This window comes from Lepidochelys olivacea, assembly GCF_965140295.1.
Source record: "Lepidochelys olivacea isolate rLepOli2 genome assembly, chromosome: 9".
In the NCBI taxonomy this organism is placed as follows: domain Eukaryota; kingdom Metazoa; phylum Chordata; order Testudines; family Cheloniidae; genus Lepidochelys; species Lepidochelys olivacea.
The window spans coordinates 80357203-80371063 of NC_140419.1; the positions used below are offsets into that span (position 1 = coordinate 80357203).

The following is a 13861-nucleotide window of genomic DNA, read 5'->3' on the forward strand; positions in this document are numbered from 1 at the left end:
GTTTCAAATGGTTCACATCAGCATCTAGCAATCTGCAATCTAGCAATCCCAGCCAAACCAGGCTAGGTGTTTGAAATCAGCCACGTGGGATTGCACATGCGAAGAAGCAGATTTATGGCAGATGTCAGGCACCAGACAATTTGAAGGAAGATGCAAGAAACCCCTTAGTAAACAGATGTGGAAAAATCTGCCCCTGAAGAAGGTTTTATCCTAATCTCTGAAAGATTATCTTAAACCCTGAAACATGACATTTTATCTCCCTTGCAGTACTCTTTTATTAGCATCAACTATAACAACTCTGGACATTCTTGTTATTCATATAAATGTCTAGCCCCTCTTTGAATCTTGCTAAATTCTTGGCCTCAATATTATCTTGTGGCAATTAGTTCCACTGTCTAATAATGCATTGTGTGAAAAAGTACTCCCTTTCATCACTAAAACATATCGCAAGCATATGGAAGTGTCTGTGATGCTGATAAACAGTTTCCCATTTGGTCATTGTTTTTTGATTGCCTGCTAAATGCATTGTGAATTTGAAACCAAATCCTTACTTCTGAGAGAAAGATTTCTGAATGGAAAACCTGAATATAGACTTCAAATGTCCATGTGGCTTCAGTGGCAAGTTTAGAAATTTCACTCAAACATATAGGGTACAGCTACACTGTAATCAGAAAGGCGACTACAGCATGTGTCTATATACCAGAGCTGGCTTTGGTCTAGACAGCTGGAATACTAATATCAGTGAAGCCAGAGCAGTGGCCTAGCTGCTTGAGTACACACAGGACATTTCTACACTGCCTCTGGGAGTGAGTGTCTCAGCCCAGGTCTACAGACTTGTGCTAGTGCATTAAAAAGAGCTGAGTAGATGTTGCAGCTTGGGCTTTCAAGTCTAAGGGAGAGTGAGGGTTATGCAGGCAGTGTTATTCACCCTAGGCTGCTGTGGCTTCACAGCTATTGTTATTTGAGACAGATCCAAGTGATCTTGGGTATGACTACACAGGCTGCAGTCACACCTCTGACTGCATCTTAGACATGCCCATCAAGAGAGAATCCAGGAGGTAAAATATATCTTTTAAAACAGCAACTGCATGTTCATGCCCCAGATCTCCATTTCTTTCATTGTACTATCAACCACATCAGGAAAACAAATTTAATTGGTCTAGAAACCCAGTGATTAGCCTTTTATTTTTGAGTTAGAATGTGATACAATAGTGGAGAAAGGAGCAAATATTTGGAGAAATTAGCACAGTTAGTGCACATTGGCACAAGAAGTTCATATTTATGGGAAAAAATCCATTTCTATGTAAAATGGCAGAATCCTGAAGGTTACCCATCCATTGCTATTTATCAAACTAACTTAGACTATTTAATCAAGCTGATCCATGCAGTTATGATTTTATGGCACTAGCGTTCCCCCAACTATGTCAGAATGGGAAGTCTCTCTACAGTTAAGTAGCCAGATCCAGCAAAATTCGCCATTCACAGTAACTGTTGGGATGTCCTTAACTTCAAGGAAGGGAGAGAATCACCTGTGTTTACTATGGCCCTACTTCAGCAGAGCATTTAAGCAAAACATTGAGGTGTCTTGTTGAACTTCAGCGGACTTAAGCAGGTTCTTAACTCTAAGCATGTGCTTAAGTCCTTCAAGTTTAGCACATGTGTAAGGAAGAGCTTTGCTGAATAGGGATGGATTCTGAATCAGGGCCTATGTGACCTAATGCAAACTGGTCACAAGGCTCAATGGAGACAACAAAATATAATATACTTAAAAAAACACACATAAATCTAAGGGAAGGCTTTGTGCAGGTGCCAATGCCAGTTACTAATATTATTATTTGCTTTGCTTTCCCACTTCCAGCTCTCTCCTCATGTCAGCAACCTCCATGGGGACCTGGACAGTCAGACCATCCATCGCCTTTTTAACACACACCTGGCAGCCTAGACGTGATCTGAAAAGCAGACAACAGAGTGAGTTTCATACATTTTTGTGGCAAAGGAAAGAGCCCACTAGCTCCCACCGCCAATGCCCGTACCATTTCGTTTGTCTCCAGATTCGTTCAACAGCTCAGCTATCAAAGGACGGAGCTAGCACTACCCTCCCACTCCCCCAGAAGAAGGAGATTCTTAAGACACGTTCGTAATAGAAAATAAATTACACCCTCTGAGTTACTGGTGCCTTATAAACACTAAGAGTCTAGACTACGAGAAGCGAGACAGAACATTCCCAGTCCAGAAAGTGGTACATTTCTGTGTGCCAACTCCAACAGGCAAAAATGCTTACGTATCAGTGAGTCCATAGGCCAAATCCAGCATGTCCAGCTCCTCGTCTGTAATGGCATCCAACTTTTGAAAGACGTCCTCCTCAAAGATGAGGTGACACGTGGAGCAGGCCAATGTACCTTCACAGGCACCTGCAGGAAGTGGGAAGGGTCAGCACAGTGCATCAGAGAACAGCAAGGAGGGAGAGTAGACACTCTTGAGGAACTGTGAAAAGAGGTGGCCCTGCCTATACCCAGGCCGAAAGTACATCAGGAGTGGTTTCAGAGGGAAATCAAGGAGCCAGTCTTGCTACTAACACATTTACTGGCGGCCCCGCACCTCTTAACCAGAAGGATCCCAAAGCCAAATGAATACATAGTTGAAATATGAACATAATTGATACATCCAGATAAATAAATAACTTCATTAATACAGTCCAGGGGGTGCCAGCTAGGATGGGAGTTGCACAGATATTGCCGCTCTGGCCCTTTAAATGAGACAGGGATGTGAAAGCCCTGCACCCTGGACACATACATACTCACTAACGACTGTGTGGCAGAGAGAGAGAGGAGCTGGCCCCCAGTTCAGCGATCCGAGTTTGACCCAACTGCAGAACTGATGATAACCAGAACAGTGAGTGACGTTGCCAGACCATTGCAAGCGCGTCTTCAGTCTCGCAATTCCCTGCATTGTTTATTTCACATTTTGTGTTTGACCCTTGGGAGCTTTATTATTGCACCTACCAAAGCCATCGATGCCCAGGTTTTGATTAACCACCACTTCCAGCAAACTCTCCCCTTCTTTGGCTGTGGCCGTGAGTCTCTCTCCATCCCGGTTTATAAAATGCACCGTCACTCTGTCCGCAGAGCTGTCAAACAAGTTACAGGAGGTCAGTGGAAGCTGGGCCACTGCTACCTATGAAACAGCTGCCGGCTGAGCAGGAGAACAAGGCAGTGATCACATGAGGAATTTACATAAGCACCCAGCTTCTTGAAAGGCTACAATGCAGTTGCATGAAAGTACTTACACTACGTATATCTTCGTGTGTCAGTCCTTGCCATTCACTGCACAGGGAAGGGCAAACTACAGCCATTCAAATCTGAACGGACACAAACTTTACCCCTTCCTCAAATGTTTCTAAGAATAGACATGTGGTTAAGGGTGAATGAGCGTACCTGTGTATGGGCAAGGGGTGGGAGACCTTTGATTTAAACCCAAAGAGCTTGCTAGACATTTGCTATTGCTGGGGGTGGGGGGGCCTCTCTGGGCTAATCCTATATGGAGTGAAGTGAGGATACTGTATGGTAAAGCTGCTCAGGATTAGATTTAAATTATGCAACAGGGGCTCGCTCTTTTTTTCCCCCAGGAGGATTATTTGCTAAATGCTCCATTTCTACTCTTTGTTAGTTCAACCCCGAAAGGGTCACCGAGAGCCTTGATAATACACTAAAAGCTAAATTCATCCTCAACATAAGGGGGATACAGCTTTTAGTGTATGAATGGAAATCACCCCCATTTTCACTAGGCTAGATTTGGCCCTAAAACTCTATGTGAAGGTGAAGGTCCAGGGACTTTTCTGAATATGCCCATTCTGGCTGGAAGTCTGCATAAAACTCACAACCCATTTCTGCAGGGATGCCTACAACAAATCAGCCTAGGTACATTGCCTGTAATATAACTATTGCATTATAGCAATAACAATAGATCAGACCCAGCAAGCACTGTGTAAAACCTGAGATGGGTTCTTTCTGCCTTTGCTTAGGATATTCTGAATTGCTGGTCAAAAGATGGAGAGGGATCTTCTCTGGATATTAAATCACCCAGCCCATATGCCCTTCTTTGCATGAATGCAACCTAATCAGATTTCTGTTGGCTGGAGAAAAGAGACAGGGAACTATGGAGAATGTAGTATAGAAAGGGGGATCACAACAGAGGGCTATCAATTAAACACAGCTGGTCCCCGAGCCTGCTCTAAAACATACACTTGTGACTTTACTTGGGTTCCCCAAGGTATGCCATGGCAGGAAACATTCACAGTCTTTGTGATCTATAAACTGCAAGCACAAAAGCTTCATCATATGGAGGTCCTAAAAGTCATATGGGTCCCATTAGCATTTCTGTGGCTCGTGTATTTCTGTTACACATCTCCTGTGCAAGAACAGAGGCAGGATTTTGGTAACCCAACTGTGCTTCCCACACAGTGCTACCTCCACAATACCTAAGGGGTGGCCAAACAAGTCAGATAAAAAAAGACTTTTTTTGCCCCAGGCTTAAACAGAATGTCGCTAACAATTGCATCGCTGAGGGTTTTCACAGCTGCCTGCGCTGCTCTGGGCTCCTCCTGGAAGCAAAGCTGTCGAGACACCCCAAGAGAAGCTGGCTGCGTGCTGGCTCTGGAAATCTCATGAAACAACCTGTTCTGGCCTGGTTTGGCAGATCAATTACATCTGAATTACAGATGCTGAACTTCACCATCTGCTGAATGCTTTGAGGTTCAAAAATCACTACAGTAAAACGTCAGAAACCTCACACCCCAAGGTTACAAAATCAGGACCGACAGTGCGAACGTGACAGGTGAGGGGCTCCGAAAACAACATCCCAGAGAGAAGTGGAAATCTCAGATGAGGTGGAAATCATTCTTGCAGAAGGGAATTTGCAATTTAAATTGACAGCCCAAGAAACCTAAGTCCTATAGTTATCCTGCCAACACTGACCTAGAAGAACCACCTCCAGGGAGGAGAGGAAAAGATCAGCCTCTGTATCTCATTCAGTCCTTAAGAACATAAGGATAGCCATCCTGGGTCAGACCCATGGTCCATCTAGCCCAGTATCCTGTCTTCTGACAGTGGCCAGTGCCAGATGCTTCAGAGGGAATGAACAGGGCAGGGCAATTAGTGAGAGATCCATCCCCGTCATCCAGTCCCAGCTTCAGACAATAAGAGGTTTAGGGATACCCAGAGCATGGGGTTGTGTCCCTGACCATCTTGGTTAATAGCTATTGATGGACCTACCCTCCATGAACTTAGCTATTCTTTTTGAACCCAGTTACACTTTTGGCCTTCACAACATCCCATGGCAACAAATTCCACAGGTTGACTGTGCCTTGTGTTCCTTATGTTTGTTTTAAACCTGCTACCTATTAATTTAATTGGGTGACCCCTGGTTATAGTGTTATGTGAAGGGATAAATAACACTTCCTTATTCACTTTCTCTACACCATTCATGATTTTATAGAGCTCTCTTATACCCCACCCCCCGCCCCAGTCATCTCTTTTCTAAGCTTTTGCCCTCTACACCAACTTTGACAAGAAGATGGCCAATTCATGCCACCCATGTGGGGACATCTGTCCCATAGGAGCTAGACTGAGACCCTCCCCCAACTCATTTCCCATCAACCACTGAACAGCCAAATAGTAAACAATATTGGCCTAGTAGCATATCACACCACCAGCTCTCTGAGCCGTTCAGAACTTGATGGACTGACAGAGTGGCACACTGAATACAATGGCATCGTTCTGCATAGCACCTCTGAACGGGGACCTGCCCATACTCCTGTGAATTCAAAAGGCAGGAATTGTCTCCAAAGCCAACGGAACTTCAGAGCAGCTCAGTCTCCCTGGTTGACTTTGCAGGTTGCTCTCTCAGCCCTCTAGAAAGGGATGTCACCCATCTAGCAGCTTCTGACACATTCCTGAGCAACAGAAGTGTTGCTGCAGCCAGGTGGCCTTGCTTTTGTCGTTGCTGGCATCAGAAGAAGGTTTTTCAGCCTTGAGAATGATGTGTTTGTTTAGTAGAGAGAATTGGCCAAGCCTGCAATCCTCTGGTTTGCCCCTTATACAAGGCTGACTGAAACAGCACCCAGTTTCTCACAGTCAGAGTAAGATTTAAAGTGAGCAAAACTCAGCAAGGCCACATTCCTGGAAACCCAAGGGACAAAGAAACAAGCAGTGACGCTCAGATGTGCTGGGAAATTATAACACAGTCTACCGATTTCTTAGCAATATGTCCATAGAGTGCAAGCACACAAAATCAAATGACCTAAGCGTATACCAGACACTCTGAAGTTTCCAGTGTAGCTGCCCCGAAGGATGTGCTATATTGTATTTAGGCTCAGTTGCAACAGGCTCACTTGCTCAGAAAGCCCAAGAAGTAAGCAGAGGGAAAACTCGTTTATTAGGGATATCCTGGAGATAGCTGAAGCAACACCTGGGAATGCCTATGCAATGTGTTCATCCCCAGCTGTGCTGTGCGGCAGGCAGAAATCAATTATTTCCGGTATAGGGAGTCCTCCACTGATTTATTTCTATCAGTGACTGCAGAAACAGATGAGAAGGACCTAGCATAGGTGCCGACTCCATGGGTGCTCCAGGGCTGGAGCACCCACAGGGAAAAAATGGTGGGTGCTGAGCACCCATCAGAAGCCCCCCTATCAGCTTATCCCCACCCCCTAGCACCTCCTGCCCGTGGGCCCCACGCATCAACGCCTCTCCCTCCCTCCTTGCACCTCCCGCCTGCAGAGAACAGCTGTTTCGCAGTGTGCAGGAGGCTGGGAGGGAGGGGGGAGGAGCGAGGACACGGTGTGCTCAGGGAAGGGGGTGGAACCGGATGGGAAGAAGTGGGGTGGGGTAAGAAGAGACAAGGGTGGGGCCTTGGAGGAGTCGGGGCAGAGCCAGGGGTCAAGCACCCCCTGGCACTTTGGAAAGTCAGCACCTGTGAACCTAGGTCAGACAGTTTTCATTCCCCTCTACCATTCCCAAATGTATTGGATAGAACATGTAGCATATACCTACCTGATTGTAATGAATGGTCCCTGATCAATCCTTCAGAAGCAGGTGAAAAAAATTACCTGTGAAAATTCCACTGTGGGGAAGAGAGTTGAAATTCCTTCCTTCTACCAAGCTTACTGATCAGATTAACTCTGCACCAGTGATCCAGAATCACCATGATTGTGTCTAGCGCCATCTATACTCTTAGATAATAGTTGATCACTAGCATTAATCGTCACGATTATGCCCTTGTTACAGTATCTCGCTAAATAATTGTTCTCTTGAATCCTAGTAATATGGATTCCATCAGTAGTCTCCAGTGGTAGAAAATTTGAAACACTGATGATTATCTCTTGAAAAAGCCTCTGCCTAGATTTAATCTAAACTGGCAGTAGAAGGGAGCAGAAGGGTTGTCTTATTTCCTTGTCATTTTCAGGAGCCCCCTCTGTGTTTTCCCAATGCCACATAATTCAGATAGGTAAGGTATAATTCAGAGAATCATGTACCTTAAAATTAGGGGGTCTGCCTATTGCTTTTCAGGGAGTTTCAATCATAAAGCAATATCTAGAACATTTTTCAGCGCAGGACCCCCTGGAGATGAAAACAGGGAGAGAAGTCAGGCAGGAAACCTGTACTACAGGAGGAATGGGTTCTTATACACACACTCATATCACATGAGTAACAAAAATGGCCTATTGCAGCCAGAGGCAAGCAGCACAGTCCCGTTTTACTAGGCAGAGAAAATATTCAGAGCCATTTCAACCCCCACAACAGTGAGACTGACTGAGACTCTCTCTCTCAACAGAACAAGCCATTTAACTGTCTGTGGAACTTCTTCTCAGATGTCTGAAGCCTGTGCCTCCTGGAATCTTTCCTATTTGTCCGAGAAACTGAATAAAAGGATTGGATCCTTCAAAATAGGGAAAGGCAAAGTGTTGGGATTGCACTTAGAGATGGGCAAAATGCTTTGGAAGAAGGAAAAGCAAACTCCAACCTTCACCTACCTTCTGTGAGCTTTAGCGCTTCAACCATCACTAAGGCACCAGTGCTACGACCACCCAGGCATGGAACTTCCATTGACTTCAAAGGGAATTCAGCATAAGAAATTAATGTGGGATCATGCCCGAAGTCATGTACTTGATTAAGTGGGTACTGTTGCAGCTGAGTGACAGCATGGTGCCGCAGACAGAGCACTGGACTGAGAATAAGGCACCCCGAGTCCTGTTGCCACTGACTCCTTGTATAATGGCAGCGATGATAACCCGCTTTGTAAGGCACTTTTAGATCAACAACTGCCAAACCCATTATCATTGCTAGGTATTTATCAATCTTTTATTTTTAAAAATCATTACACCTTTACTAATCTAAGGCAGTGATGTTAAGCTGAATGAATAATTTAGGCTGTTTACTTTGATAATCTCATACATCCTGAAGTGTGAATCTCACTGTTTAGAGGACTGAAATGATTTGGAAGATTTCTCTGGCTTGACAACTGGCTTGTCAAACAGGACTCTACAGCTTGCCTCCGTATGGTTACAACATGCTGTCTTATTATGCATGTGGTGGATGGGTGCATGGATGTAAGCAACCATTCCTTCTATGGATCTCCTGCCTTACTAGACTAGTCAGTTTCACACTCAGGTCTTCACAGACTATTATTCCCACCCTGCAGGGGAATATTTAAACATAAGATTCAAAACCCTTGTTGATCTGTCATGATGTAAAAATGACAAATTCCTATTCATATTACATTTTGCAAAACTCTTGTTGCTCCTTAACAAAATCTTGGACCAAGATTTTTCAAGAGAGACTAGTGATTTTGGGTATCCAATTTGAGACACTTTAAATGTGTCTCATTTTCAGAGGCAGGTGCTCAGCATTTTCTGAAGATTTCTCCAAGATGTTTCAATTTGGGCATCTCAAAACCTGAAGCACCCACAGTCATAGAATCATAGAATCATAGAATATCAGGGTTGGAAGGGACCTCAGGAGATCATCTAGTCCAACCCCCTGCTCAAAGCAGGACCGCTCCCCAATTAAATCATCCCAGCCAGGGCTTTGTCAAGCCTGACCTTAAAAACTTCTAAGGAAGGAGATTCCACCACCTCCCTAGGTAACGCATTCCAGTGTTTCACCACCCTCCTAGTGAAAAAGTTTTTCCTAATATCCAACCTAAACCTCCCCCACTGCAACTTGAGACCATTACTCCTTGTTCTGTCATCTGCTACCATTGAGAACAGTCAAGAGCCATCCTCTTTGGAACCCCCTTTCAGGTAGTTGAAAGCAGCTATCAAAATCCCCCCTCATTCTTCTCTTCCGCAGACTAAACAATCCCAGTTCCCTCAGCCTCTCCTCATAACTCATGTGTTCCAATCCCCTAATCATTTTTGTTGCCCTCCGCTGGACTCTTTCCAATTTTTCCACATCCTTCTTGTAGTGTGGGGCCCAAAACTGGACACAGTACTCCAGATGAGGCCTCAGCAGTGTCGAATAGAGGGGAACGATCACGTCCCTCGATCTGCTGGCAATGCCCCTACTTATACATCCCAAAATGCCATTGGCCTTCTTGGCAACAAGGGCACACTGTTGACTCATATGCAACTTCTCGTCCACTGTAACCCCTAGGTCCTTTTCTGCAGAACTGCTGCCGAGCCATTCAGTCCTTAGTCTGTAGTGGTGCATGGGATTCACTAGTCCCCTCAGGCTCTACATGATACAGAAAATTAGTAGAGGAGTGAGTGGCCCTTTAAATGTTTGTTTATTTTTTCAAAGATTTTATAAGGCCACATGAAAAAGCATGGTGTCAAAAAGTATTGCTGGAAAGAATTTAGTAAGCAACAAACTAATTAAAAAGGAAAACAGTTGATAGTGGCTGTTCATAAGTCCCATTAAACAGGTTTATCGCTACAACTCCTTTCTCTAAGGTCAGATAAAGTGGCATATTGTGTTTTCCATTTTGCTGGCTGGGCCCTTTTTCTAGATTTTTCTTAATCTTTGCTAGCAGATTAAAGCCTACTCAGATCACATTTGTTTGGAAGAACTACAAGTTCCCTTTCTTTTCCACAGAGAAATTAACACATTACCCTTCCACATTACCCTTAACACAAGTGGAGCTCCTTCAGAACCAGTTAGAGAAGATACCATCAGAACTGGTGAGAGACTTGAGGTAAAACTCAGACCCACCCAGAAACTCTGCATTTGATTCTGCATCCCTTACTCTCACAGAAAAGCACCATTTACCTCAGGAGCCTCCCTTGTCAAGTCTGCCCCCACAAACACCCTGCTTTGCCTATATTCCCCAGCCTTGTTCCCCATTGGTCAGCTTCTCACACAACCTCCTCCATATCTATTCCTGTGTTGCCCCCCACATATGGCACAACCTCCTTGAGTAAATCTGCAAGGCTTCTACCCTGCCCACACTTAAGTCCTTAAAACGCCACTACTGCTGTGCTGCTTACCATGAGCGAAGTTGCCTTGTATCTAAATTGCCTTTGGTCCTCTTTCCTTCACTAGTTGTCCTTAGATAGTGAGCTCCTTGGAGCAGGAACCATCCTTCTCAAGTATTTGGAAAGTGCCTGCACATCATGGGCAATACGGGTAATAACAAACCACACTAAATTAGAGGCAAGCTTGCAGCACTGGGCTCTATGCTTTCAATTGATATTCTGCTTTTAAAGCCACCCAAGGATTTGGTGCCAGTGAAATACCCCTTCCCTAATCCAAGCCCATTGGCTCTTTGCTTTTGCATCAAATATAAATGCTTTGATCTGATTGTAGAGGGTTGACCTGTTGCTTGTTTGGGCCCAAGGAGGCATACTCTGATTCCTGGGGGACTTTCTTTCAAAAGTGCAGAAAGCAGCTGTAAGGCAGTATACCTGACCTGCCAGATGCTGCAGTGCTCAGTTTATGCCTGATTTAAGACATTTTTAACAGCTAATCCAAGGATGGATTTGCTGACACCCACAATTTCCAAACTGCTTCTGGGGTCTGGCCCTGGGCTGGAATTCTGCAAAAGGAGAAGGAAGTGATTTTTACCTTGTGAATTTAAGAAGAGCTGGGTTGATAGGAATGGGCCTTCTCCCAGTCCTTATTCCTCAATAGTCTCCACCATCCTTTAGCTGGCAGACTCATCATTAAAAGACAGTCCTATCAAAGAACAGGAGCCTCTCTAGAATGTGCTATCCTGATGGGATCTTAAAGTCCTTCTGCACAAAGAGCTCACATGCTCGAGAACCGCCATTGGTTACTGTTTGGTGTAGTACCATGATCGAGAAGTGGGTTTGCAGCTTGGTCCCTGCCCTACGGTGCATCCCTGAGTGGAAAGTGAGGAACCCATGTTGCTCAACAGTGCCCCCTGTGGCCGATTAAATAGAAGCTCTTATTGGGATCCATCCACTAGGAAGGCAGACGGCTCCAGCATGTTTACCCAAGAACTGTGGAGGGATGTAAAGATTGGGAGATCCTTAGGGACAAGGGGAAAATGTAAATAAATGGTGGAATTCATCCAAGAGAAAACCGGGAGAATTTAAAAAAAAAAACCAAAACACTCAACTTGTGTTCCTGTTTGTATGTTCATAGTGTAACAAACCCTACAGTAATTGTGGAGTCAGCTGTATTGCCCCCAAGAAGGAGTTCCTGAGAACCTCCTGCTCCCAGCTGCGAGGGTGACAGTCAGTGCAGTGCTATGTGAGGTGCTGGCTTCCGGCTAAGAAGTGCACGGTCTGCTGCCTGCAGATGCTGTCAGCCTTACCAGCTGGGGAGTGAAGGACAAGGTCGGAATCCAAACTCACGTGGCTGTAGCTAGAAGCCTTGGCCAGCCACAGGCCATGTGTTGAATACATCCTTCAAAAACCCACACCACACTACACTAATAAAACCCTGAAGGGATATCTGTAATTCCTTAAACCCCACTGGCCTTTTTGGAGAAAAAATGGTTACTGAGGTGAAGTATTTGACATCTTTAGGACACATAACATGACCTCACCTTTCCCTCAGGTGCTGAAATATAAACCATCCTGCGGCATTAGAGTATGTAAAGCTACTATATTGGAAAATGGGTCCTGGAAGCTGTCGTCGCACACTGGGAATCCAGCCCTACTGGCAGTGACGGAGTGTATTTATTCTCTGATGGGTTGTCATAAATATAAAGGGAAGGCACCAGGTGCCAGCGAGGTTACCTTAGCTTCTTATCCCTTTACAGGTGAAAGGATTTTGCCTCTGGCCAGGAGGGATTTTATAGCACTGTATACAGAAAGGTGGTTACCCTTCCCTTTATATTTATGACATGAGTGCTTGGACGCAAAGGGAAAATGATGCAAGTCTCAGACCAATTTCTACCAAACAGGGGTCCACATCACAAAAAACACAGTCATGGTTTGCATTAATTGGCCCCCTTTTTGGCTGTCTGAGCAGAGAGGCTGAGGAAGTGCGGTTCAGCTGGACTCAGGAACCTGGCTTTTCCACTGACCTGCTGTGTGACCTTGTCAAAGCCACTGCATATCTCTGGGCCTCTGTCTCTCCCTCCACCCCCAAGGTACATAAATGTTGCCACAGTCAGAGAAATACTAGAACCCAGCTAGTCCCCAGCATTTGCTGGAACTCACTCAGATCTAAATACATGAGATATGCACAACACAAGCTGAACTTGCCCTAAGTGGCTACTCACGCCCCACTAAATATTACCTACTGTCCCAATTCAACCCCCTGTCGACGTCTCTCCCTTTAGGACACCATGTACAATAAGCTAGTGAGAACACAGGGCAAGAACCATGCACAGATTCAGCATAACATCCACCCCAATTGTCCCTCAGGTGGCCTTGCCTCTTTCATTCTAGATACAGGTGAAGCCCTACCTCCCACAGACTGGGCTATTCACGGTGCCATTCTCACCTAGCTAGGGGATTGATTGCTATTTATTTTAAACATCCTCTTTTAAACTAATTTGTCTGTCCCACCCCTGCACCTCAGCAGGCTGAGATAGAGGCACGTGGCCCCAGGTAGATGGGGTCAGACTGTCTTTCCTGAAAGATCCTGGAAGAAATGAGGTAGAGTTGAGTCTTTTGCTTACCCTGTGTCCCTTGGGACATCATGGAGCCTGTGTGTGGAGCCGAAGCTTCTCTTTGGCTGCAGGCTGACAGGTGCCTGATTGTGCTCCGCTACTCTGAGGCATTGAAAAGACTGAACTTTGCCCAAATTAAGTCCATTTAGCAAGGTGCGGATAAGCTGTGGAGCGCACCGGGCCATCATGCTAGCTGAGTCTTGCTTTGTGTTTCTTCGTTCTTTTTTTGTTGCAGGGCTTCTAGCTTCTGAGGTATAAGTACAGCTGAGAGAGGGGGAAAAAAAAAAATCTAGGACAGCCTCCCTGTGGAGGAGGAAAGAGGGTGTATCCTGGACCTTACTACAGCCCAACCCACTGGTGGAGTTTTGTAAGCAGCTGTAATGTGCAACCCCTGAGCAGATTAGGACCCCAGCTGATCACACTTCACTATTCTTCCCAATTCTGTTTCATTCTAGCAATCAAACAAAGCCATTTTCAGACGCTATCTTGAGTACAATGCCCACCTACAATATGTATGTCTGTCCTATGGTTTGAAACAGTGGACTGAGACTTGAAATTCTTGAGCTCTACTGCTGTCTCACCAAGTGTGTCCCCTCGAGCACTTAGACTAGTGAGCTAGGATTCCTGGATTCTATTCCTGATTCAGATGCTGTATCACTATGAGCAAATCACTTCATCCCTCTGTGCCACCGCTTCCATTCTGTAAAATGGGCACCTTTACCGACTTCACAAGGGAGAGGAGAGGCTCAATTAGTGAATGGTTTTGAAATCCTCAGCT

General features: G+C 45.2%; 1 protein-coding gene across 1 annotated transcript; it reads right to left on the reverse strand.

Moving 5' to 3' along the window:
• Window positions 1–1166: 1166 nt before the first annotated feature.
• On the reverse strand, window positions 1167–13342 carry LOC311526129 (adrenodoxin-like). The gene is made up of 4 exons (XM_084638850.1): window positions 13093–13342; window positions 3003–3127; window positions 2282–2411; window positions 1167–1949 (listed from the first exon to the last, which is right to left on the reverse strand). Exons 1-4 carry the CDS (start codon window positions 13269–13271, stop codon window positions 1832–1834), a joined length of 552 nt encoding a protein of 183 aa, XP_084494976.1. The 5' UTR covers window positions 13272–13342; the 3' UTR covers window positions 1167–1831.
• Between the last annotated feature and the right edge of the window lie 519 nt (window positions 13343–13861).

What these genes read in the sequence shown, in the direction of transcription:
- LOC311526129 (XM_084638850.1), bottom strand. Translation starts at nt 13,271, where the DNA reads ATGATGGCCCGGTGCGCTCCACAGCTTATCCGCACCTTGCTAAATGGA. An exon ending in GATGTCCCAAGGGACACAGG is followed by an intron (nt 3,128 to 13,092) that starts GTAAGCAAAAGA and finishes CTTGTTTGACAG; the next exon opens with CTCTGCGGACAGAGTGACGG. An exon ending in CCTGGGCATCGATGGCTTTG is followed by an intron (nt 2,412 to 3,002) that starts GTAGGTGCAATA and finishes CACTTCCTGCAG; the next exon opens with GTGCCTGTGAAGGTACATTG.